This window comes from Chanodichthys erythropterus, chromosome 8 (assembly GCF_024489055.1).
Source record: "Chanodichthys erythropterus isolate Z2021 chromosome 8, ASM2448905v1, whole genome shotgun sequence".
In the NCBI taxonomy this organism is placed as follows: domain Eukaryota; kingdom Metazoa; phylum Chordata; class Actinopteri; order Cypriniformes; family Xenocyprididae; genus Chanodichthys; species Chanodichthys erythropterus.
The window spans coordinates 25706736-25734706 of record NC_090228.1 but is presented as its reverse complement, the minus strand read 5'-3'; the positions used below and the strand labels follow the sequence as shown (position 1 = coordinate 25734706).

Below are 27971 nucleotides of genomic sequence, written 5' to 3'. Positions count from 1 at the left end.
GCATTTGTCATTGTCTGTTACAGTGGTTTGGAGGAAGGTATTCGAAGCTAATAGTTCCAAAATGAAGGTTTAATGATAATTCCAAAAGGCAGGCAAACAGGGAGCAACACACACTTAACTTAGGAGTGACCAGACAGGCACAACTTAAAATAGGAAGCACAAACAAGGATGATTAATCAAACACAGCTAACAGATATTAATGAGGAGCAGGAAAAATTAACAATGGGAACACATGATGTGAATGAAAACAAACTAAAAGTCCATGATGATGAAATTAAGCAGAGCAGACTTGTGACAATGTCATAGTTTAGACATTTTTAAGATTAAATAATGTGGTTTTACAGATGTGCCTTTCAAATGAAAGATTGGTATTGAAGAGCATAATTAACTATTTAATAAAAATTATACACCTTATATTTAATGGCATGTCATTCTTTGTATATTACCTACATATAATATACACTTGCAATAGCGATACTTGCAGTAGTTTTGTGAAAAGTGTGGACTGTGTTCTCATTGCATTTATAAAATGATGAGTCCAGTCCTTGAGGCTGATTGGTCAATAGCTTTATTCTCGATAAAGAACAGCTATGACTTCACCCAATGGCTCTGTGTATCACATGCTCTACATCCTTAGCAACATCAACCTTGGAAGAACTAAAAGTTTTTCAAATAAAATTTGCTCTATTATTTGTAGTGTGGAAAGTTGGTAAAAGAGGCTGTTCATTATTTTGAATTAGTCACGACTAACTCAGCTGTGACTTATTCAGCAAACTAAACTAGGCTCTACACAAATGTTTCTTTGTTTTTGTACCTTATTATAGCACATCTTTTGAGCTAATCAGCCAAGACACTTAAACAATAAGTTTTGTGATGATTGACAATAACCTTGTTTGGTTTGGTGATAAAGAAGTATTTTCTTCCCCTTGATGAAATTAAATAGCATTTTTGTGTATACAAATTAAACTCTTGAATGACAGAAAAATAACTAAATTAAGAAACCAAATGGTAACACTTTATCTTAAGGTACATGTACTTACCATAGTAATAACAGTAAATTATGCATAATTACAAGTAACCGACCTTATCCTTTACCCTATATAAGTAGCTACATGTAGTTAATATTACTCAATACTTAATTTGTGCAATTACACTGCAATGTCACCTTAAAATAAAGTGTAACCAATTAAATAAACAATAGCTAAATAAAAATGACATTTTAATTGAGAGAACAATTGAATGTAATTTATCAACTTTCATTATTGCACATCAACAAAATGAAAATTCCATAGGCCATCGTTCAGACATTTATTTTGCCTATATAACACACTGCATTATGTTACATTTTTTAGTGGTTGAATTGCTTTTTTCCCCCCAAATGCTTAAAACAAGTAAAATATACAGTATAATTATTGCAATTGAACCAGAGATTTCACGCTATAGAAAAGTGCATGTCACCATCCAGTCTTAAGAGGAATAACAAGGAAGACTCTTTCAGGAAGTTGGATCTTTTGTTGCTTTACTGTCCATTTCAGCATTTACAGGACTGGATACTGCAGGTGAGCTCAAGTTCTCTGGCTTCTCCTCAATGTCTTTAGTGAGTGGTTCCCCCTGAGGGAGATCTTCACCAGAGGGTCTCGCCGTCTCCTCTGCTGGGGAAGGGTCTTGTGGAGGCGTCTTTGATAAGGGACTTGCTTCGTCGGGACACAAAGCAGCAATACCCTCCTCCTTCACGCCAGGAAACGTCCGGTCTGGATACAAGAGCTTCAACAGTTCCTCAAAATAACTCTCTAGATTCGCACCCACACTGGCCATCTCAGTGTCTTCCTACAAACAGCATGAATACACAACATTAGATGTCACGTGTGTGACAAGTGGCTTCAATTAGAGGCACTTTTGATTATTTGAAATCTTTTAAATCTTACAAACGTAAACTTTGTTAAAACATTTATTTGATCGCTTATTTGATCATAGCCTTCATCAAACTTCAAGCGGCTCTTGGGTAACAACACTTCAACTCTCACAACACAACACTTATCTAGCAGTCAATTGACCCTTCGTCAGGAGTTTGATTGACAGGCGATCTAACCAATCATAATGCCGAATCTGCCGTTATGTCCGACAAAGCAGTCAGGGGAGTTAAGGCGTTCTTCGTTCTTCATTTAGGGGTTAAACGAAGTTCGAAATACGTGACCAGCTATATACTGTAAACGAACATCTGACACCATCCACACTGCTGAAAGTGATGGTTAGATGAATATGTAAATATTTGCTGTACACTTTCTTCTCAAAACAGCAAGAATTTTTAATAGAAAACATAAGAAAAGCGTCTGATCATAACAACATGGGTATGTTAGCATGTGCTCTGCAAATTAGCACACCAGTCATGTTTATTTGTATAGCACTTTATTCAATATATTGCTTAAAATCAAGCAGCTTTACAGTATCAAACACGAAAAACTGTCACTGCCTCATTTTAACAATTGTTTTCACTCGCGGAGCTCTTACCCTCGACGAACTCAAACACACGAAATGAATCAGAGACACGTTCGGCGCGAGTGAAGGCGGAGCCTCAGCGCACACCTCCTATTACGTTATCATCACGGACCAAACGAACTTCGTTTTGGCCTGATTTTGTTCGAAATGACATCACATCAGTTCGTTCTTCAATTTCGTTTGAAGTATATCGGTGCCTTTAGTAGATTAACACTGTGGACTTGAACTTGAAAAATGGTGTGTATTTACACCTTTTTTTAAAAAAAACAACATTTCTTCTGATGTTCCTTCATGTTTATTTGATGTTATAAATGAACTAGCCGGAAGAGGTGATCTGTGCACAAGCTGCTTGAACTGAGGCACTACAGCGATCTGTCACGACAGTAAAGAGCCACAAAAAGGTATTTATTGATTAAATTTCTTCACAAAATTTGAGACTTTGTTTCATATCAAAAGTAACTCTGTCTTGTCTGTCGATGTGTTGTCAATATCCTCTTTGCTCCGGCATGTATTTTTCACTGCGAGAGAACATGATGTGTGGCCTGAGAGCTGCATGGCTTATTGGACATAGCAACAGTAACTAAAGGGGGCGGGTCTTTGCGAAAGGCCAATTAACCTTTGAAACTTACTGAACTGAAAATAAACTTCAAATAAAAAAATCTAATTTTCAAATACTGCCCTTTTATGCCAATACACCCAATCAATTAATCTACTTCAACAATGACTTTCATTCAATTAATTGTCAAAATAATTGACCAATTTCTTGATTACCAAAATAATCATTAATGACAGCCCTAGATTAGTTAAATATAGAAAATGCAACTGCATTGTTTTGTCAAATAAAAGGCTATCATACTTTTTCATTCTTAGTGTTTCTTAAAAATATTGACTTGTCAATATCGTGTATCGTCTCGTGAGCCAAGTGTATTGTCACACACCCCCAGTTTTCACCAAGCACAAATCAAGTTTCTAGGGGACATATCTTGAAGATAATATATTATCATCTTGCAAGCCATCATACCTTGTGGAAAGTTGCACAGTTTTTGAAAATCAACCTGACGTCCGCAACAAAGTCCTCAGTGCTCTTATAGTTGCCGTTCTCCAGTTTGCTTCTGATCACAGACAGGTCCATCGGCGTCTTTATTATTTCACTGTACTCTGGCATCGACTGCAAATTTGAAGAGTGAACCAGAGTCAGAACAGAAAACATTCCTAATCATTAAAATGGAAAAACTAAAGCTTCGATTCAAACCCTGTCCATGCCATTTCACCCCAAAATCTGAAGAAAAACCTAAGAAATTATATTCCACTTGATTGAAATTAATTTTTTATTTTGGTATTGTGGTTATTTGTCATTTATTATGACAATTTAAAAAAAAATCTGATTCTCAATACAACACAATGATTTACATATTTAATAATTTTTTTTAATGATATCAGCATAAAATGAAGGCTAGTACAATGTATAAAAACATGTAATACATATTGTACAGCAATAAGAATTAAGATTTTTTTGTATTACAGAAGGCTACTGAGATTTCTGACAGTAAAACATGCATAATTATTATGAAAATTGTCACAAAGCAAAAAACACTGGTGGTATAAAATATTTATTTTCTTTGTGCAAAATATTTCCTCTTGAATTTGGGGTGAAATATGACCAGGCCTGTATGTAAACTATTTTTATTTTATTTATTTATTTACTTTTTTTTTGCAGTTTCCTTAATATAAATCAATCTACTTCATATTTCTAGAATGCTATGTGAGATGGATGATCTTACCGATGGCGTAACAGGGTCCTGAAAATCTGTGCTGAGCTCATTGCAGTAAAGACGAAGCAGCAGTCGCTCGCATTTCTACATGAACACAAATAAATTCAGCCATTATAAAAGTAAAACGTAAAACAATTTTAAAAACTTTAAAAAAAATAAAGCAGAACTAAATTGAAAGTAGTTCATACTCTTCTATCCACAGGAGTAAATGCATCAGAATCCGGATCCTGCTTCACACTGTTTGTTTCTCCGCTACTATTGATGTTATACTCCATTTCAGGTGAGGTAAGGTCACGGCAGAATGTACAATACCACTCACCACTAAAAGATACACACAAACACAACATACATATTTAAATCATGGCAACACTCTGAATAGTTTTAGCATGTTAAAGGATAAAACAGTGTTAATGTATTTGGCCTTGGTGGACTAGATGCTACGATACTGCTGCTACTTCAGAGCAAGTGTGGACTTACTACTGCCAACAGATACACAGACACACTGCTGTGAGCATGTAAGATATATGCTGCATAAATTGGCATACATAAATCCCATGACAGATATCACGACAGGTGGAGCTGGGGGAGGTGGAGGGTTTCAGAAGAATTTTGATAGTGCACTGCAGCAGCTTATTGGTTGCAGAATCAGCAGAGGCAGGGCTTGACAATAAGGACTGCCCGATTGCCCGGGGACAGTGTGAACGACGCTCGGGACAGTAGACGCAATGGTCACTTGCTCGATTGGGCCAGTGATGTAGGGTGTGCGATATATATCGTCTATGATATAGTAATTGTTGATTTAACGATCTGAAATGATTGAGTATGTCCCTCACTTTACAAAAAACAAACACAAACACACCCATTGACTGCACGCATACAGTACGTGAAGTAGTCTAGTAGGTTAGACTAGTGCGCGTGCATATTTAGAGTGTACGCTTTCACTGCGTGATTTAGTCTACTATAATGCATTTAGAATGCCCCTGTATATCTTTTATATTTATGTAATTTAATAAAGTTAACCAATATTACACAAAGAGCACCGTTTTTCTACAAATATCAGCATGATTACAAATGTGATATTGATTTTATAGCGTACAGTTGTACAATGAACAAGAACTTAACCAAATCGCCCTATTTCACCCACTAAAATAGTTCTAAACAAAGTCCACAGCATTGTTTTGCATCTCTTGAGCAACACTTCCTGAATGAATCAGCAGTTTGAATGAATCGGTTGAATCTCAATGACTCACTCATTAATAGTGATTCACTGCCACCTTCTGGCGGGTTTAATTTCACTGTTAAAGTGTCTTAAAGGTGCCCTCGAATTAAAAATTTAATTTACCGTGGTATAGTTGAATAACAGTTCAGTACATGGAAATGACATACAGTGAGTCTCAAACTCCATTGTTTCCTCCTCCTTATATAAATCTCATTTGTTTAAAAGACCTCAGAAGAACAGGCGAATCTCAACATAACACCGACTGTTACGTAACAGAAAAATGGCAGATGGAGCAATAATTACTGACATGATCCATGATATCATGATATTTTTAGTGATATTTGTAAATTGTCTTTCTAAATGTTTCATTAGCATGTTGCTAATGTACTGTTAAATGTGGTTAAAGTTACCATCGTCACAGAGACAAGAGCAGTCGTTATTTTCATTTTTTAAACACTTGCAGTCTGTATAATTCATAAACACAACTTCATTCTTTATAAATCTCTCCAACAGTGTAGCATTAGCCGTTAGCCACAGAGCACTATGAAACTCATTCAGAATCAAATGTAAACAACCAAATAAATACAATACTCACATAATCCGATGTATGCATGACGAACCCTTTGTAAAGATCCATTTTGAGGGTTATATTAGCTGTGTAAACTTTGTTTATGCAATGATAGAGTCGAGAGCTCAGGAGGGGGCGGAGACCGCGCCTATTTAAAGGGGCTGCAGCCTGAATCGGCGCATTTCTAATTATGCCCCAAAATAGGCAGTTAAAAAAATTTATTTAAAAAAAATCTATGGGGTATTTTGAGCTGAAACTTCACAGACACATTCAGGGGACACCTTAGACTTAAATTACATCTTGTAAAAACATTCGATGCCACCTTTAATTCTTTAAATAATTTCAAATAACAGTATTTAACGTTTTATATTTTCAACATTTCAAAACATTATTTATGCATCTATAACTGCTGTTGACTGATTAACTTTAATAACATTTAATCTATAGTTAAATAGTTATACATTAGATTACAATTTCTGTACCTGAAAATCTCCTGTTTAAACCTACAGGAAAAACTGGAAAAGCACTATTTATTACATGTATGTGTTTGTTCTGTTGTATTTATTTGTGCTATTACTTGTAATTTGATTATTTATTACTATTTTATTACTTGACTGTTTATTTGTCTAACGATATTTAAAATTTAAGTGAGTTAATCTAGTAGCTTTTGGTGTCATAACTCTATTTATTAAGGTTACATGTATCAAAAACAATGAAAACAATATGTAGGCTTATTTTATAGGCCCATTTTCTTGGGGCAAGTAAAAATTTTAACCACTTGCCCGACCGAGCCAGTAAAAAAAATCCTTAACGTTAAGCCCTGAGAGGCCAATCTTTGATGGAAATTTTACCTTTTTATATATAAATGAAACTATATTGTAACACATTTTTTAGGATAATACAACAAATAAATTACTTTTCAAATGACAATACTTTATCTCATTTGATTAATTTTGATGGACAAAACCAAAACCAAAAACACATTCACATGCTTGACATGAAAGACTCAACTAATATTATAAAAGGATAGTTTTTCTAAGTCTAAAATCTGATTAGATAAACAACTAGCCTGTTTAATTTACATACAGTATTAGTATACATTAAATCTCTACAGATCTAATCAGTTTAATGTAATAATTTATTATATTCAGTGAGGGTTGTTTTAGCTGCTTTTGATACATCGGTTACCTTGGAGATGCAGTAAGAACGGGGATATGACAGCTAAGATGGAAGACTTTGGGACATTTGTCACAGCAGAGCAGTTCTCCTCCGTTCTGGCACACAGCACACCAGTCCTCATTGGGGTCTTCGTCTGCTTCTGGAGTCTTCTCTGATTGCTGCTCACCCTGCTGTGGTGTTTGAGACTGAACCCCCGTGCTGTCTGGAAGACTGGCTTTAGCACTCGTGTTTACCTACAGTAGCACACAAAATAAAAAAATATTATATATATGGTAAACCTTTAGTTTAGGGTCTCAACTAATTGCTTATTAGCTTGCATAGTACTAGGATATTGGCTGTTTATTAGTACTTATAAAGCAGATATTAATGCCTTATTCTGCATGACCATATTCTATATCCCTTAATCATAACCAAAACTTAACAACTAACTTACTAACTATTAGGAGTTTATTGAGGCAGCGTAATTAATAGTTAATAGTGAGAATTGGACCCTAATCTAGAGTGTGACCATATAATTAGTATGATGTTCAGATCTATCCCTTCTCTAATCTGGTGCAGAATGAGTAAAAGCTTACAAAATGAACTTCATCATCATCCTCAGGTTCATCTTTGATGACAATGACCGGCCCTGGAGACGACCTGCGCCTTCTCTTGGTGGAGGGGTTTGATGGGCCACTTTGGGGGGCTTCTGCACGCTTCCAGGAGACAGAACTTAAAAAACAGAAAAACAACAAAATGACTTTTCAAAGTGCATGCCATGAAGGAAATAGCAAGGTAGTAAAAGGTATTAAAAAAATGGACCTTTTTTACAAACTGTGATTGCTAGATTTCTGTTAGTAATAACAGAAATACATTATGTTTTTTTGTTTTTTTTACGCAGATTAATCAATTTGCAAATATTACAAAGATATCCATATTTACTGCATTTTGAATCAGAGCAAGCCGATGGGAAACTTTCACATTTTAATCTTAAAGGAACACTCCACTTTTTTGAAAATAGGCTAATTTTCCAACTCCCCTAGAGTTAAACAGTTGAGTTTTACCGTTTTCAAATCATTCAGCCGATCTCCGGGTCTGGCGGTACCACTTTTAGCATAGCTTAGCATAGTTCATTGAATCTGATTAGACCGTTAGCATCGCGCTCAAAAATAACCAAAGAGTTTTGATATTTTTCCTATTTAAAACTTGACTCTTCTGTAGTTACATCGTGTACTAAGACCGACAGAAAATGAAAAGTTGTGATTTTCTAGGCTGATATGGCTAGGAACTATACTCTCATTCAGGCGTAATAATCAAGGAACTTTGCTGCCGTATCATGGCTGCAGCAGTGGAATGATATTACGCAGCGTCTCTCACAAACGTCTCCATGGTTGCAAGGCACGTTCCCTGTGCAAGCAGGGGCTCACAGGTGCTGCGTATAATCATTGCACTGCTGCAGCCATGATACGGCAGCAAAGTTCCTTGATTATTACGCCTGAATGAGAGTCCTAGCCATATCAGCCTAGAAAATCACAACTTTTCATTTTCCGTCGGTCTTAGTACACGATGTAACTACAGAAGAGTCAAGTTTTAAATAGGAAAAATATCAAAACTCTTTGGTCATTTTTGAGTGAGATGCTAACGGTCTAATCAGATTCAATGAACTATGCTAAGCTATGCTAAAAGTGGTACTGCCAGAACCGGAGATCGGCTGAATGGATTTGAAAACGGTAAAACACAACTGTTTAACTCTAGGGGAGTTGGAAATTGAGCCCATTTATTTATTTTTAAAGTAGAGTGTTTCTTTAAATCATTCAAGTACAACAAAACCAAACAAAGTTTGAATAGATTTTATATGTTAAGAATTTTAGAATAAATTAATTGCAGAAGAGAACAAGAACATAATGACCTTCAATTAACAGAAAAGTATGAATGGAATATTTACCTGGTCTTTGGTTCTGATGAGGTGATGGACATTTGAGAAAACTGTCTTCCTTGTGCTAAAAGTCCAATAAAACCAAGGCAATACTTAGTTAGTACTGGAACACAAAGCAACTGATAACACAGAACAAAGAGTATAGTGAACTACACAGTGAGCCTTTATATATTAACAAGACAAGATAAGGTGGTTACCAATGCCAGACATATGCTTTTGCCGATTAAGCATACCAGTTCGATCTGTTGGTGTGGAGAGGTGACTGGGTGGATAACTGGGCCTTTGAGCCGACAGAAGCGTGCTGGGTTCACATCTCCTGTTCAGGTATGATGTTGCCTGCATGTTTTGCTTAAAAAGCACAAACAGAATTTTGCATATTATACATATAATTAGCTGGAGCCAATTTTACTGTATATATGTGGTTGTTTGTATTTGGGTTTTTTAGGTAAATAATTTTAGGTGGAAATTTACATCTATTTTTCATAAATATGACAAAGATTGCAGCTGTCATTATCATGACATTTTGGCTGATGAATAACCTTTTTACAAATAAATTCAATAATGAATTAATTGTGTTTTGTCTGTTTGGCGGTCTGGCGGAAGCTAGATATTTTACTTCACAACTTGTTATATATGGATTTTTTTTTTTCACACAAACACATCACTTTGCTTCAGAAGGACTTTATTAGAGCCGTGTGGAATATGCTTATGGTGGATGGATGTGGAGGGAGACACTTTCTTCAGCTCATACTTGTTGATCCTCACCTCACTGCCTTTGGCTAATTTTCATTTAAAAGTGAACTAATCCTTTAAAGCTTGTGAATTAAATTTTACACATGCATGGAATAGGATGAAGAAAAAAAAAATAAATAAATAAATTTTGCCACACTCACCTGATGGAGCGTTTGTGGAGAGGGAAGTGAAGCTCCACCGGAAAGAGCAGCACTGTGCGGATAGCGGCTTCTTGGCAGCACCTCCATTGGTTTAGGATGGAAGCTGGGATTGTTGATGAGACCCCTCAAAGTCTTAAAGACAGAAAAACCGCAAGGTCAGAGTTAGACAACTGTTTTTCCATTTATAAATGAACATTATATTAACATACAGGTGCATCTCAAATTAGAATGTCATGGAAAATTTATTTCAGTAATTCAACTCAAATTGTGGAGCTCGTGAATTAAATAAATTCAATGCACACAGACTGAAGTATTTTAAGTCTTTGGTTCTTTTAATTGTGATGCTTTTGGCTCACATTTAACAAAATCCCACCAATTCACTATCTCAAATTAGAATACTTCATAAGATCAATAAAAAAAAGGATAATTTAAACAGAAATGTCAGGCTTCTGAAAAGTACGTTCATTTCTAAGCACTCAATACTTGGTTGGGCCTCCTTTTGCATGAATTACTGCATCAATGTGGTGTGGCATGGAGGCAATCAGCCTGTGGCACTTTCTATTAAGTTATATATATATATATATATATATATATATAACAATAGAAAGAAATTTTAGATTTATAATATTAATTTTTCAGTGTATAAATTGGATGTTTATAAAAGATTTTAGGATTTCAAGATAAAAGATTTTAGGATGGGGATCCCTCACACAGTAAGAGGACTTAAGAAGGCTGAATAAATAACAGTAGCAGTAAAATTATGACAGGTAAGAAACTTTCTGAAGGATCATGTGACACTGAAGACTGGAGTAATGATGCTGAAAATTCACAGGAATAAATTACATTTTAAAATATATTCAAATACAAAGCTGTAATAATATTTCACAACATGATTGTTTTTACTGTATTTTTTATCAAATAACTGCAGCTTTGGTGAGCATTCAGTTGTTAAGTCTGACGTCACGCGGCAGCGCTTCCGGGTCCTAACGCTCTATCTCATATCACAAGAAAACAACAAATGGTGCTAATATACACACACGATGTGGTGTAATACTACAAAAAATATATAATTATAACCTTTATCTCCATACCAATATTCCAGATGGCCAGACAATGATTCATCTTTTATTAATCGTTAAAATATTAATATCTGTGACGCTGTGAGCATGGAGACTGTCGTGTAGAGTGTAAGTATTTAAAGTGTTTAACTTTTTAAAATGATTGATGTTTAATATGAATAAATAGCGCTCATAAACAGCCATCCATGGCATTGTCAAGTGAAACGAGTCGAGGCTTGGACCCGGAAACGGCGTTCCTTACGTCATGACTTAACAAGCGGATAGAAACTTGTTTCAAAAATATTGAATTATTCCAAACTTTTGACCAGTAATATATGTGTCCCATGATTTACAGTAAACTTCTTGTAATATTAAGTCACATGTCACCTGTGGAGGCAGGCTAGAGGGCTGAAGAATAGGTGGAGGGGTTCGTGCGCCATATCTGCGCCCGTGCTGAGGCATGCTGGGTAACGTCTGAGATGGCGATCCACCCTGTAGGGGTCTATGCGGAGGCGGCCCTGGTAAGCGCATACCGTGGTACCATGACCACTGATTGGGCTGTTGGTGGCGGTTGGCATGCTGGGAGAGTTTCTCCACTTGCATCTGCAGCTGGGCCAGTGTGCTCTGCCGCTGCTGCTGTTGCTGTTGCTGCTGGGACTGTAAGCTTTGGAACCCTGCTTGAAGACCATCTGGTCTGGGGCCTGGGTTCATTTGCTGGAAAGGGAATGGCTGTTGACCGCTGGGATGACGGACTGGAGTTTTCTCTACGACTAAAGAACCTGGGAAAAAATACATGAGCATATCCATTTGAGAAGCTGTAAATTTGCAAGAATTTCGCTCTTTCACACACGCAAGCCGCTGCCATGAATGGCTGTGAACTGATTTTGTAAGCGTCTTACCGAGATCCACATTTGAGGCCCAAAAAGCAGATCGACATTGGAACCGAACCAAGCTCTGGGGAACGTACGAGATGTTGCACTTTGCTCGCATGAGGTACTGGATTTGACATGTTATCTAAGAGGGGAAATGGAATGTGAGAGACCATCAACCAAACAGAAGGATGAACACGTCTGTTACAATTATTACAAACATAATTTGAGCTAATCATGATTATTTGAGATAATCACTTGACATTCAAACACAAAATTTAGATAAATAGTAAAATAGTTTTTTTTTTATTTACACGTTTCACATCTTTATAGCCGTCTTGACAATAGAAAGACACTTACCAAACGTTTACAGTACAGGAGGGCAGTTCCACTGTTACTGGCTGTGGCCCACTTTGTAAAGTTGATCACATGTTCAAGATGTGTGGAGAGTGACATCACATCCTGTTGCTGCTTTTTCAGGAGGGTTTCATGGTCCTTTGTAATTGCCTAAATGAACATGCTTATGTAACATCACACTAGCTATGTTATATTGAAAGTAGCAAATTTAACTTCGCATATCAGATAAAACATATGCGAATAAATCAGTGTTTCCATCCCATGTGTTTAAAAGAACAAAATCGTCACTTCCTGGGAAATGAGAACAAAATATCTGTAATAAAAATGGAAGTTGCTGCAGTCTCTTTTTTCTTTATTTCCTCCATCATAAATGACAAAGACAAAACGCAATAATCGCTTTCATGTTATCTTGCATTCGGATGTCTGATGTTTGTATATGAATCATGAATCAGTTCAGAAAGGTCATTATACCAAATAATTTTGATGACAGACTTTATCCAATCACATCCTCTATTGAGGCAAAGTCATATGAGTTTTTTGTAAATGTATCTTCTTATCGGATAAAAAAAAAAAAGTATCCACCTCAATTAAATACATTTTCTATGTGCTTTTTTAAAACGTATCCACATCTTCAGCATTTTTTTAGGTGGATGGAAACATTGCTTTTGTCTACACAAATCAAATGTGACAGTGATGTTTCTCAACTGGCTTAGCTCCAGCACACAGTATTGACATTGGACATCAAATGGCAACCCAAAAATTTGTATATCATGCTGATAGCATATGGTTTGCTGCAAGGGAAGCTTATTTAAAGGTGCAGTATGTAATAGTTTTGTACGCTAGAGGCTGCTAGAAGCCTATTCAAAACAAAGGCGTAGCTTGATGATGCCAAGTTTGAGAGCAGAATCATGGGACATGTGGTCTCCACCCCAACGGATGGTGCAAAAGAATAGGGGTAGGACTCAGGAAGAAATCATGGTCATGGATGCGATTATTAACGTTATTGTAGTATGAAGCAGAGCAGGACTGAGTGTTGTGGGAGCTGAACGAGGAGCTGGAGCGATTGCGAAATCGCGCCGGCACTGCTTCCGCTTTTCCAGTCATGAGTATGAGGTAACACAGCTCTGTTTATCATATTAGATATGATGTTATAACGTTACTCTGAGCGTTCAATCGGCAGCTGCTGTGAGACACTGTTACAAACTGCAGTAAGATCGATCGATTTTAGAATATTATATTAAATGCTGGATGGCTTGTGTTGATAAAATGTTACTAAAAATAAAGCTGCATCTGATTATACCATGTTAGCTACTTGACAATATAGTGTTTTTCTCTGAGGCATGGTAAAGCATGGTACTCGCGAAAAAAAAAAAAAAAAAAAAAAAAAAAAAAAGAAAATTTATTTAAACAATAAGTTTAACGTGTTGAGCTATATAACAATAATTAGTTTTCTGTCTATAAATATATCAAAACAGTTGTTCCCCTGTCTTTTAAAACATGTAAATATTAAAGCGTCTTTGGTGTTTCCATGGTTTCTACAAAATAAAACCGGAAACAGAGGGTAAAACAAAGCCTTGGTTAAAATTGCAATTTTTCTCACGATTTACAAATAGTTGGAAACATTTGGGATATTGTAAGTACTCAAGTGCACAAAATATATAACACTGGCCAAGTGTTTTTTAGATATTTTACTGCAAAAATATTACATATCGCATCTTTAATGTAGTCTATTTTGTATTTTCTTTTACTTTGTGAAGGTTTGTGAAGATGTTGGCACCTCTAAATTTGACAAGCTTCTACAAAGTGATTTAAGGTTAAAAAGCCTATTAATATTGCCATGTCAGTTCTATCATTTGGTTTTATTACTAGCATTTACATAACCCATAACAACACCTGAAACCCACCAGTTGGGAAGCACTGCTCTTGAGGATGATGAAATATTGGACAGTACCTCAAGTTGATTGACTAACAACTTCCCCTTCCTGTTGATCTCCATTATCAGATTGCAGATGGATTTTTTAATCTCATTAGCCACAGTCTTGCGATTTTCATCCACTTGCTGGAGGCTGACAAAAACAGGAACAAAATAGACCAGTTTTTGACAAATTCATTTTCATGACTTCTACTTAATTTGTCATTTCCAGTCATTTTGATATTGATTCTACTGAAACAGAAACATTTCTAGTGAAATGTCTCTAACTGAGCACAACTAGAGCTTTTTTTTGTCAGCTGAACCCCTTAAAATATTTACTTGAAGTACCCCCTGAGATATTACAGTTAATATTTCAACGCCACATTCACGTTCACATGTTCCCTCACGTAAAATGGTGAAAAAACTTTTTTTTTTTATTAAATGTTTAATTTTGTTGGTTTATAGTTTAAAGGGTTAGTTCACCCAAAAATTAAAATTCTGTCATTAATTACTCTCCCTCATGCCGTTCCACAACCATAAGACCTTTGTTCATCTTCGGAACACAAATTAAGATATTTTTGATGAAATCCGATGGCTCAGTGAGGCCTCCATTGACCGCAAGATAATGAACACTTTCAATGAACAGAAAGTTACTAAAGACATATTTAAAACAGTTCATGTGATGTCATTTAGGAATTAGATCATGTGGGTGATGAAATGGAGATTGCGATCTTTTAATGATTAACTGTGCAGCTTTGTGCATCTCTCTCTGCACTGACATATATAAGTAGCGCGAGGGCTTTTCAGTGCATTCATTGTTATAATATTCATGAGGTGAGATGTCTTCATTAAAGCTTTATTACGCTTCTCGCACTTCACCCACCCATCACACCAGAACTGTTTTCGGAACCGAAACGAATAAATTATGCACGGTTCTGGTTCTTTTAAAAAAAACACTACTGGTTCTGGATAAGAACCGGTTCTCGGTTCCCAACCCTACTACCAAAGTCACGTGATCTCAGTAAACGAGGCTTTGTTACGTCAGAAGTGTTTCAAAACATTTCGAAATTTCCAATGTCACCACTGGGGCGATGATCTCTGTGAACCCATGAATCAAATCTATAGGTTTTACCTGATCTCTGATCAGTTTAATACATTTGTGGATGTTTTAAATAGACATTAGTAGGCCTATAGTTAAAAAGAATAATAGTGGTTAATAGTCTCGTATTGACTCAGCTAAACAGGCCAATAAGAGACTATTAACTACTATCATTATTTCATTTACTGAAATCACATGAATTTGGCAGTTTGATACACGAGCCGAACCACTGATTGGAAACAAAAAGATTTGTAAAGCTTCGAAGCCTCATGAAGCAGTGTTTTGAAATCGCCCATCACTAGATATTGTTGAATAAAACTTCATAAAATTAAGGTTGAACTACTCTAGTCACATGAACCGTTTTAAATATGTCTTTATTACCTTTCTGGGCACTGAAAGTGTAAATTAACCGAGCCATCAGATTCTTTAAAAAATATCTTAATTTGTGTTGCGAAGAACGAGATGAGGTTGAGTAATTAATGACAGAATTTAAATTTTTGGTTGAACTAACCCTAAAAAATTATATTTTGTCATACATTGTGATTTGAACTGCAATATGACATTTCATTTCATAGAAAAATGTCCACTGCCGAGACATCTAGACACAAAGAACAAAGACTCCACTGCTAATGGAAATAGTTACTTTTAAGGGTGTTCACATTTTTCAAGTCCCAACTAGTGCTACAAGTTACATTTACATTACAAATATTTATGTCTTAAATTCTTGACTTGCAAATGTTAAAACCTTCAAGATTTTAACATGTCAAATCCTTAATGTTTTATTTTGGAGGAATACTGGTGAAATGCTGTAAACTTCTGTCCACAAAAACATTTGAAAATATGAGAATGAGCAAAGGAAACCTAGCGCACACTGTTCCCAAATGCACATTAAACTCACAGTGCTTGCGAGATGGAGGTTGTGAGATACATTTATTCTTAACTTTGTCGCTCTGAAAACATGGTATTACAAGCTGAATGCATGTAAACTGCACTCTTCACTCTGAAACACGCAGCACATATGTACTTCTTTAATTTGATAATCCCGATTTGATAAATGCATCACTATTTCAGTTTTATTTTGATAAATTGTGCAGCCCCATTTGTTTATTTTGATATTACAATCGATTTTATTATTAGCTTTTCATCTGTTGGGAAACCCTGCACTATAGAAATGTCCATGATCTATACAAATTCTATTTTTGGGTATTCCATTGCGGAAGTAACATTTTTAAAGTTACTATAAACTTAGGTTTCCCATGAGAGTAGGGAACCCTTGCTTTAATGTTTAAAGATATATGTATTTAAAAAATTTAAATCTAAAAGATCACATATATAACATATAAAACATACCCATTGTTAATGGTATTAGACACGTCCTCTATAGCTTTCTTCTTTTCTTGAAGTTGGCAGGTCATGTTTTCCAGATGTTCCTTGTGGTTCTTATACGCATCTTCTAGAAATTGGTAACTGTATCGGAAAATCATGTGTTAGCTGCTGTGTTCAGTCATAAATGATACTGATGATGGCAATGATATTTACATTCATGTTAAAGGATTAGTTCACTTTCAAATAAACTTTTCCTGATAATTTACTCACCCCCATGTCATCCAAGATGTTCATGTCCTTCTTTCTTCAGTTGAAAAGAAATTAAGGTTTTTGATGAAAACATTCCAGGATTATTCTCCATATAGTGGACTTCAATGGCCTCCAAACGGTTTTAGGTCAAAATTACAGTTTCAGTGCAGCTTCAAAGGGCTTTAAATGATACCAGACAGGGAATAAGGGTCTTATCTAGCGAAACGATTTGTCATTTGCGAAAAAAAATGTAAATGTATATGCTTCATAGAAACAAATGATATCCTTCCAAGTGGTTCCGCCTAAACTGCATTCCCTATTCTACTTATGGGAAAAAAACGTAACTGGCACTGCGTTCATTCTGTAAGTTGAATAGGGAAGGTTTAGGACATACAGCGTATGCTTTTTAAAGAATACGAAAATGTGGTTTTGGCGGAAGCACTTGGAACGATATCATTTGTTTATATGAAGCATATACATTTACATTTTCTTTCGAAAATGACCGATCGTTTCGCTAGATAAAGCCCTTTGAAGCTGCAGTGAAACTGTAATTTTGACCTTCAACCATTTGGAGGCCATTGAAGTCCACTATAAGGAGAATAATCCTGGAATGTTTTCATCAAAAACCTTAATTTCTTTTCGACGGAAGAAAGAAAGACATGAACATCTTGGATGATATGGGGGTGAGGAAATTACCAGGAAAAGTTTATTTGAAAGTGAACTAATCCTTTAAATCAATAAACAACTATACGGCAAGACAGTGAACACAGACAAACATTAAAATGCACAATGTTTCAGAAGTACAGCCACAACACTTGAGTTCACCCAAAAACGAGAATTCTGTCATCATTTACTCACCCTCATTTCAAACCTGTATGACTTTCTTCTGCGAGACACAAAGGAGGATTGAAGAAACAGTAACTAAACAGTTTTGATGACCAGTGATATCCATTGTATGGACAAAAAACAATTGCATTTCTCAAAATTTATGTTCAACAGAACAGTCATACAGGTTTGGAACAAGTACATTTTCAGTTTTTGGTGAACTATCCCTTAAAACAGGTCTTCAATCGACTGAAAATCACAGGTACATGTGCTGAATCCGTTTGGAAACAACTTTTCAGGACAGTGCAGGAGCAGGGTTGAAGACCTCTGCCTTTAAAAACTATGCATGTTAATATAATACTAGGTATTCTTTCAATGATTTCTTACTACAGCTATAAAGTCACTAACACATGACATGAATTTGGGCCGTACTTATGGTCCTTGTGTTTGAGTAGCTGACAGTCTCTGCAGGTGAGGCGATCGCAGGTTTCACAGAACAGCTTCAACGGCTCCTGTCTGTGGATGTCGCAGAAGACGGGCTTCTGTGTGGAAGCGCCCATCGCCTCTGTGAACGAACAGGAAGACAAGTTCATTTGTGTATAGTTTATTTACAGTAGTTTCTGTAGAAGGCCATGAACAGTAAAGTGTCCCCAAAAAGTGTGTGGACACTCAAGTCACACACACATGTATATACATGTATATAAACAAAACTGAACTTTTAAAAGAACTTTACAGTGGAAAAATACAGTAGCAACATTTTAGGATTTACAGAATGAGTTTAGAGGAAATAAAAACATATTTCATTAACTGATATTAAACTGTAATATGCCTTGTTAGACTTATTACAGTTTAAGAACATATCTAATAAAGTAACTTAAAGGGTTAGTTCACTCAAAAATGAAAATTCTGTCATTTATTACTCACCCTCATGTCATACCACACCCGGAAGACCTTCATTCATCTTCAGAACACAAATTAAGATATTTTTGATGAAATCTGAGAGCTCTCCGACTCCTCCACAGACAGAAATTCAACCACCGCTGTCAAGGTCCAGAAAGGTACTAAATTCATCGTTAAAATAGTCCATGTGACTACAGTGGTTCAACCTTAATATTATGAAGCGATAAGAATACTTTTTGTGCACAAAATACAAAACAAAAATAACTTTATTCAACAATATCTTCCCTTCTGTGTCATTCTTGTATGCTGTTCAGTGCTTCCAGGTTGTAGGTCAGAATACCGGCTCGGTAATGGCCGACCCTGTTCACGTGAGCAGCACGACGCATGCGTGCGATGCTGACTCAGGAGCCGGCCAATAATGAGTCGGCGTTCTGACGTAGAACCTGGAAGCGCAGCACTGTCTACACAATGTAAACAGTGTAGCAGACTGACAGGAGAGAAGAAATTGTTGAATAAAGTAATTATTTTAGTTTTGTTTTTGTGTACAAAAAGTATTATCGTCGCTTAGTAACATTAAGGTTGAACCACTGTACTTTAACAATGTCTTTACTACTTTTCTGGACCTTGAATGTGGTAATTTCAATGTTTTCTATGGGAGATAAAAACCTCTCGGATTTCATCAAAAATATCTTAATTTGTGTTCTGAAGATGAACGAAGGTCTTATGGTGCATTCACACCAGACGCGAATGAAGCGTTAAGCGCGAGTGATTTACATGTTAAGTCAATGCAAAGAAGCGAATAGACATCCTGCGGCGCAATTCTCGCGAATTGAGCATTTGACGCACTTAACGCGTGATTCACACAAATCGCCCGAGTTGAAAAATCTGAACTTCGGTGAATTTTCGCGCCACGTTAACCAATCAGACTCTATTCACGCGTAGTTTGACGCGTTCGCACCAGACAATAATGAAGCATTAAGTGCAATTGATTTACATGTTAAGTCAATGCAAAGACGTGAATAGACACCCTATGGTGTGATTCGCACAAATGACGTGACGCAAATTGTATGGAGTCAAATTAATGCCTTAAAGTTTTGCACAAAAATAAAGTTTTGTAAAACACAAAAAAGAATTGAGCTATAAAAAAAATGTTTTGCAAACAAAAATAATAAATTGCAAAATAAAATAAAGTAGTGCAACAATAAAAAAATCAATGACAGCTGTAATCCTATTTTATCTTTGCCACATATTTTTCATGCTCAAACCTACTAAATAATTTGCAACGCTCATTTTATTCTGCGTTTCAGTCAAGCGTGCGCTCACGATACCGGTTTTCTTTTGCGCTGCACTTTTCTGTGCGGATCTCTTTATGGCACTGGTTTGACGTGGGGGTGGAGTCAAGGAACGGGGGCACGCCCCCGCGAAACACGTCATCGACAGGAGACGCAGATCGCAACAGAACAGGGCAGCGTTTCCCAAAAGCATCATAAGCTTTTGGAAACCAATGGAGCTACGATCAACTTAGGCTTACGATGCTTTTGGGAAACGCTACCCAGATCAGATCAAGCATAGAGACAGAGCGCATTTATTATAATCTGAAAACCACGCCCACCGGGGGAAAAACAATCCAACCGTCTCCAGACTTTGTATTGCGTGAGGCTGCCTTCTTGTCTTTTCTGACTCATTAAAATAAACAGAACAATGCCTTAAAGCTGCTACGTGACAAGGTGTACAGCTAACAAGCTAAAAAAAAAAAAACAGAAATACGTTTTTATAAGCAGTCGACCCCAAAAAACGAATGTTTAAGGACACAAAAGTGGATACAGGCAGTGAGACAGAGCGCAACGGGTCATATTACTATAAGAAATGCATTGGAGGGGGTCGTAATCGGTGACAACATATGCTAAACAAACCAACAAAAACAAACCATTCATTATTTTTCACCATGTCAAAGAATTATTTCACCTGTCGCCGATTACGTTCCCTTCCAATGTATTTCGCGGGGGCGTGCCCCCGTTTCTTGACTCCACCCCACGTCAAACCAGTGCCATAAAGAGATCCGCACAGAAAAGTGCAGCGCAAAAGAAAACCGGTATCGTGAGCGCACGCTTGACTGAAACGCAGAATAAAATGAGCGTTGCAAATGATTTAGTAGGTTTGAGCATGAAAAATATGTGGCAAAGATAAAATAGGATTACAGCTGTCATTGATTTTTGTAATTGATTATATTTTTATTTTTGCACTACTTTATTTTATTTTGCAATTTATTATTTTTGTTTGCAAAACTTATTTTTTTTCCGCTCAATATTTTATTTTCCTTTGCAATTCTTTATTTTTGTTTGCAAAACATTTTTTTATAGCTCAATTCTTTTTTGTGTTTTGCAAAACTTTATTTTTGTGCAAAACTTTAAGGCATTAATTTGACTCCATAAAATTGAGCATCTCGGCCGTTTGACGCGCGTAACGCGTGATTAGCACAAGTTGAAAAATCTGAACTTTGGCGAATATTTGCGCCACGTTAACCAATCAGAAGCTTGCTCTAGTAGTGATGTGATTACCACGTAGCGAGCGAAGGCAGAAATCCGAAACAACGATGAGGACAAACTCATCGTTGCTGTACGATACATCTTTGTACTTTTATAGAAACAGGAATAAAAAGGATCTTGCTTGGAAGAAAGTGAGGAGGTCGGACAATCTGGTAAGTTGTAAAAAAAACGCTCTTTACTCAATTTGAGGTATATATTATATATATATATATACACACACACATACATTTTTCACAATTGTACAGGATAAGCAAATGGGCCCAGGCATTTATTTATAGGCTATTACAGTATGAAAAGAAAGTTGAACAAAGATTCTTCAGTTTTCATCTTGAACAGTTGTCGCGGATCATGAGTGAACGCGATCATCCTTTCCTCTTTACTACTTTACAGAACAAAATAAACATGAATGAACATCAGAAAATATGTTGCAAGATACAGTAGCTTACCGAAATCTGTATCACATCTTAATCAGTTCAATCAGTGTTGGAAACAATGTCACATAACATAGAAAAGCATTCGTTGACCATAAACTTGATAGTCAGCAGGAAAAATATAAAAACAAACTGGATTAGAAACTTAATTATTCAAGTATAAGTCTTATAACTTTATTATTATAAAATGGACTTGAATTGGGTGCTTGCCTGTGTAATCAAACGGGAATTACAGCTACAAGTTACATCAACCTCAGTGTAATCTGTCAAAATGACGGACGGCCTTCAGATTTTTCCGTCACTGTAAAAAGAATTCCGTCAATGACAGAAAATTTTCGGTTAACGCGACCTCTGATATACAGTGGGTAAGGAAAGTATTCAGACCCCCTTAAATTTTTTCACTCTTTGTTATATTGCAGCCAGTTTCTAAAATCATTTAAGTTAATTTTTTCCTCATTAATGTACACACAGCACCCCATATTGACAGAAAAACACAGAATTGTTGACATTTTTGCAGATTTATTAAAAAAGAAAAACAAATATCACATGGTCCTAAGTATTCAGACCATTTGCTCAGTATTTAGTAGAAGCACCCTTGTGATCTAATACAGTCTTTTTGGGAAAGATGCAACAAGTTTTTCACACCTGGATTTGGGGATCCTCTGCCATTCCTCCTTGCAGATCCTCTCCAGTTCTGTCAGGTTGGATCGTAAACGTTGGTGGACAGCCATTTTTAGGTCTCTCCAGAGATGCTCAATTGGGTTTAAGTCAGGGCTCTGGCTGGGCCATTCAAGAACATACCACTTAGAATTAAGGCCAAAAAGTTCTATCTTGGTCTCATCAGACCAGAGAATCTCATTTCACACCATCTTGGAGTCCTTCAGGGTTTTTTTTAGCAAACTCCATGCAGGCTTTCATGTGTCTTGCACTGAGGAGAGGCTTCCGGCGGGCCACTCTGCCATAAAGCCCCGACTGGTGGAGGGCTGCAGTGATGGTCACTTTCTACAACTTTCTCCCATCTCCTGACTGCATCTCTGGTGCTCAGCCACAGTGATCTTTGGGTTCTTCTTTACCTCTCTCACCAAGGCTCTTCTCCCCCGATAGCTCAGTTTGGCCGGACGGCCAGCTATAGGAAGGGTTCTGGTCATCCCAAACATCTTCCATTTAAGGATTATGGAGGCCACTGTGCTCTTAGGAACCTTAAGTGCAGCAGAATTTTTTTTGTAACCTTGGCCAGATCTGTGCCTTGCCACAATTCTGTCTCTGAGCTCTTCAGGCAGTTCCTTTGACCTCATGATTCTCATTTGCTCTGACATGCACTGTGAGCTGTAAGGTCTTATAAAGACAGGTGTGTGGCTTTCCTAATCAAGTCCAATCAGTATAATCAAACACAGCTGGACTCAAATGAAGGTGCAGAACCATCTCAAGGATGATCAGAAGAAATGGACAGCACCTGAGTTAAATATATGAGTGTCACAGCAAAGGGTCTGAACACTTAGGACCATGTGATATTTCAGTTTTTCTTTTTTAATAAATCTGCAAAAATGTCAACAATTCTGTGTTTTTCTGTCAATATGGGGTGCTGTGTGTACATTAATGAGGAAAAAAATGAACTTAAATGATTTTAGCAAATGGCTGCAATATAAAAAAAGAGTGAAAAATGTAAGGGAGTCTGAATACTTTCCGTACCCACTGTAATATATATATACAGACACACACACACACACACACACACACACACACACACACACACACACACACATATATTGAGACTACAAGCTAGCTAAAGCTGGAAATTGAGCTTATTCGCCATATTTTACAACTACTTTCCCACTGACGAGTTGATGTGTTTATTCAGAGGAAGTGTGCAGAAACGAGACTGCAGCCGCCTGGCAGAAGCCCCTCTCATGACACGAATGAAGTGAGTAAACTCAAAATGTTCAAGCGTTCAACTATGCGCGAATAGCACGATTTATTCGTGCAAGTCGCGTCTGGTGTGAACGCCCCATTACGGGTGTGGAAAAACATGAGGGTAATTAATGACAGAAATTTCATTTTTGGGAGAACTAACCTAAAGTTAAGCAGTTAACAGGTTTTTACCGTAGCATTTTTACAGACTTTTAGCATTAAATTTGTTCATTTTTTACAGTGCACTTAAAATGTCTGAATGGTATTGCGTTAGAAACAAGCCCTTGCTCAGGTCTCACAGAATGATATCAATTACAAATGTTTAGGGTCAAACCTGAGGACATTTCCGTTATTTGCCGGACCGTGTGATCTCTGGTGAACTTCACACGCTGATGAGCATCGATGCAGGTGACGCACAGAAACTCCGCACACTCCACGCAGAAACCGGTGGCCTCGGTATTGTCGTCACAACTCATGCAGAGCTGTAAGCAAAAGATGTGATGTCAACTAATGCATTTCATCAGAGACAAAGTGTATTTGAGACATCAAGACTTTCAATCAATCATTCCTTCACAACCAGCCTTTAATGGTTTAAAAACCATTATGGCGCATCAGTAACATGATTTTAAGGGGATAGTTCACCCAAAAATGAAAATTGGATATTTGGAAGAACGTTTGTAACCAAACCGATCTCGCCCCCCATTGACTACCATAGTATTTTTTTTCCTACCATGGTTACAAACATTCTTCAAAATATCTTCCTCTGTGTTCAGCAGAACAAAGATATTTATACAGGTTTGGAACAACTTGAGGGGGAATAAATGATGACAGAATTTTCATTTTTGGGTGAACTATCCCTTTAAGGAATATTATGGCACTGGTGTAGTATAAACATCGTCAGACGTAGACACGCACCTGACAGCTCTTTTCCATCGTGCTGCTCGGCACTTCCACAGAATCCTTGACAAAGAAGTTATCCAAGACCTCAACATCCATACACTCCTGCTGACAGACTGGACAGCGGATCATGTTCACTAATGTAACAAGAGAGAAAAGCAGGAAAACATATTCACCAACATGTCACATAATACAAAAGAGAAGGTGTTAATAAATAATACAACAAATTGGAAAAAAACAAAAATCAATTTATATTATCAATATTTGTATCACTGGCCTTAATTCATAGTAGGCTACTTGATAAAAATGTGTCATTAAACAAATTAAATTAAAATTTAAAAAAATGGAACTGCCTTAAGTTGTTTCCTCATTAATATGGAGATTTAATATGACAATATGTTTGTTACTTTATATGTGATTAATCAAGATTAATTATAGATTATTTGGATTGATTCAAAAAATAACTATTTAAAAAACATAGATTCGCTCATAATATTCATTGTTTCTCCATGATTTCTACAGAAGTAAAACCGAAAACTGAGGGTAACAGGTATATATGACGGCACTGAAAGGTGACGCGATGATGCGGACCATTTCACTGGTTAAAATTATGGATATCTTTAGGTTTAAACCTTTTTGGAAACATTTGGGAAATTGTAAATGCACAAGTGAACAAAATATGTAACACTGTTCTGGTGGTTTTTGGATATTTTAATGCAAATTTCATACAGACTGCCTTTAAGAACAATGTGCATTTACTTTTAAATTCTAACATACTTACTAGATAGAAGCTTAGCATGTGCAGGATGACGCATCAATCAATGTGTTTTTAAAGTAAATAAATATAAACATATTTAGTTGTCATAGCACATAAATGACTTTTGATATAATTCTTATATATATATATATATATATATATATTTTTTTTTTTTATGTGTAAATGGGTCAATGACGTGACGGGTAATTTTTTTGTTCAAAGGCCTTAATAATAATAATAATAATAATAAACAACGTTATGACATTAAAAGTATGTAAGGTAGTACAACTAGATCTCTTTTATTGAATCCAAAAGGTTTTAATTATATTTTGCTACATATAAAGGTATTTTAAAGATTTTGAAGTGTCCAAAGGCCAATACAGCCATTTCATTTGTGATTAAAATATCTTAAAATGTAATAAATGTATATTTTTTTTACTCTTCATAACATCATATATCAACACAGTGCAAAATGGTATTAAAATTATATGTAGAAGTCATTGCTTTGTTATGAGAAAGAATGTCCGGAAAAATGAATTTCATTGATGTCATTTGGTGTAACCAATATAAAGGGACCATTTTAGATCAAGTCATGCAGTCAATATCATGTGACAGGATGTGACAATTTAGACACCAGCAAAGGACCACATGGTCATGAAGCAAAGTAACTAACTCTCTTTTATCTATTTGAAAAATTCATGTTTTCTCTTGCTCATACGCATGTCCTGAAACATCAGGTCATTCGGGACAACCGCTATAAAACATGGAAAATGTTGTAATATTTTAAAAACTTGTACTAAATATAAAATGTATGACTGTCCTTTTGCTAGCTAACTAGATAGATATGAGCATTGTTTGAAAATATCATCGAAATTTTGGTTAAACCGAATGACTTTTTTGGTGACAAATATCCATCTTGTAAAAAAAAGACAAAGGCAGTGTTAATTGATTATAAAAACCACATAATCTCATTGTTAACACTTAATAAAACGTATTAATTATATCTCCATTTTTTTTTTACACTTTTAAAAACCTTATTCGTCAATGACTCAAATATAAAATACTAAATCACTTATATTTAAAATTGTGTTTTGACAATTTAGTTGAATAACTGATGACAAAGCAGAATACTAGTAAAAGAGATTCATCTGAGAGGTTTATTTTATTCTATGGCTTATATCCAGGCATATGAATATATACAGCGGAACTTTTATTATGCCACAGTCGCCGGTGCAGCTCTGTTTATCATATTAGATACGTTTGAGAGTGTTAAATTATGTTATAACATTATTCTGTGCGTTCACTCGGCGGCTGCTGTGAGACACTGTTACACACTGCAGTAAGATAGATTGATTTTAGAATATCATATTAAATGTTGGATGGCTTTGTGTTGATAAATGGCATGAAATTCATTTTAAAACATTTTGTATGATGGAGAAAATTCTGTATTACTGTTACTAAAAATAAAGCTGAATCTGATTATACTATGTTAGCTACTTGACAAAATACTGTTTTTCTCTGAGGCATGGTAAAGCATGGTACTCGAGTAATCAAGAAAAGTAAGATTTAAGCAATAAGATTCATTTTCATTTTCTGTCTAAATATATCAAAACAGTTGTTCCCTTGCCTATTAAAACATGTAATATTTTAAGCGTCTTTGGTGTTTTCATGGTTTCGACAAAATAAAACCGGAAACCGAGGGTAACGCGGGTATGACGCAATTGACAGGCGACTCCTCACACGTACCGGAGCCTTGGTTAAAATTGCATTTTTTTTCACGATTTACAAATGTTGTAAGTGCTCAAGTGAACACAATATATAACACTGGCCTAGTGGTTTTGGGATATTTTACTGCAAAATTCTTACATATTGCACCTTTAACCTCAAAACACTTTCAACTGACTAGATTTTAAAAATGTTGTCATTCTAACGAAACTTTAATGAAAGAATTAAGTGTAGGTGGTTAATTTTACCCTATCTATGAGTCATTTTTGTATATTTAAATCACAGTTATGGATTTTACAGACGACCTTATCCGAAGATATTTACAAAGCATTCAAGGCAAATATTTTCCCTGGGAATCGAATCCATGACCTTGATGTTTCTACAGCCCATTTTAGAAATAAATAAATCGTATTTCTCTTTGTTCTAGCAGCTCTTCTTCTGTTACTGCCATCTTAAGATGAACCACTTCGACTGGTCATGTGTGTATGGAGAGCATCTGTGAATGAGTAAAAGTGAAAGCAGCTCTTACACTGTTTGACGTTGCTGGCTGTGCTGGCAGGTGTGTTGTGAGCAGGTAAACATCTCTTACAGAAGGAGTGCAGGCAGGGCAGCAGTTTCGGTTCTCTGCTGCTGAAGCTGAGCTTACACACGGGACACACGTCCATCAGAGCCATCATCATCATCCTCACACTGCCCTGATCTTGATCATCACGCTTACTCTCCGCCTCATTCTCCACGATAATCACCACATCATCCGATTCAATCTTCTCACTTCCATCCATCATTTTATTTCAGTGAGACCATCAGAACAAACATCTCAGATTCACATCAGTAACGTTAACTGCTGTGCTGCAGTCCGCGCTGAGATCTTCATAAGCATCTGAATGAATCGACACTACACTAAGATCAATGTGCAAAACAGAGAGAATCCCGCTCGCTTTTAGCTCGTTATCAGTCGTGAATTGCGTTTATAAATGTAACACAGTGCTGTGTTTTTACCAGACGCATATGATGATGACGAGCAGAGGCCACAATTATGACGTCTCATGGCCTCCATTGTGACGTGTCTC

At 36.2% G+C, this 27971-nt stretch overlaps 1 protein-coding gene across 2 annotated transcripts; it reads right to left on the bottom strand.

The window, feature by feature from the left end:
• Positions 1–93: 93 nt before the first annotated feature.
• On the bottom strand, positions 94–27948 carry trim24 (tripartite motif containing 24). Of its 2 annotated transcripts, none has more exons than XM_067392401.1 (18): positions 27431–27948; positions 24438–24556; positions 23857–24004; positions 18170–18302; positions 16688–16804; positions 14278–14392; positions 12330–12476; positions 12000–12114; positions 11488–11879; positions 10043–10174; positions 9347–9497; positions 9159–9213; positions 7810–7945; positions 7244–7467; positions 4457–4589; positions 4278–4352; positions 3518–3664; positions 94–1827 (listed from the first exon to the last, which is right to left on the bottom strand). In XM_067392401.1, the coding sequence occupies exons 1-18, from the start codon at positions 27684–27686 to the stop codon at positions 1495–1497; spliced, it is 2928 nt and encodes a 975-aa protein (XP_067248502.1). In that variant the 5' UTR covers positions 27687–27948; the 3' UTR covers positions 94–1494. The 2 variants fall into 2 exon arrangements, with proteins under 2 accessions (XP_067248502.1, XP_067248503.1); XM_067392402.1 differs by having other exon boundaries at positions 9383–9497.
• Positions 27949–27971: the final 23 nt, after the last annotated feature.

Excerpts from the sequence above, each read along its gene's own strand:
- trim24 (XM_067392401.1), bottom strand. The coding sequence starts at position 27,686 with ATGATGGATGGAAGTGAGAAGATTGAATCGGATGATGTGGTGATTATC. Across the intron at positions 16,805-18,169 it reads CTCAAACACAAGGACCATAA|TTACCAATTTCTAGAAGATG; the intron begins GTACGGCCCAAA and ends TTTCCGATACAG. Across the intron at positions 9,214-9,346 it reads AAAGCATATGTCTGGCATTG|CACAAGGAAGACAGTTTTCT; the intron begins GTAACCACCTTA and ends TTGGACTTTTAG.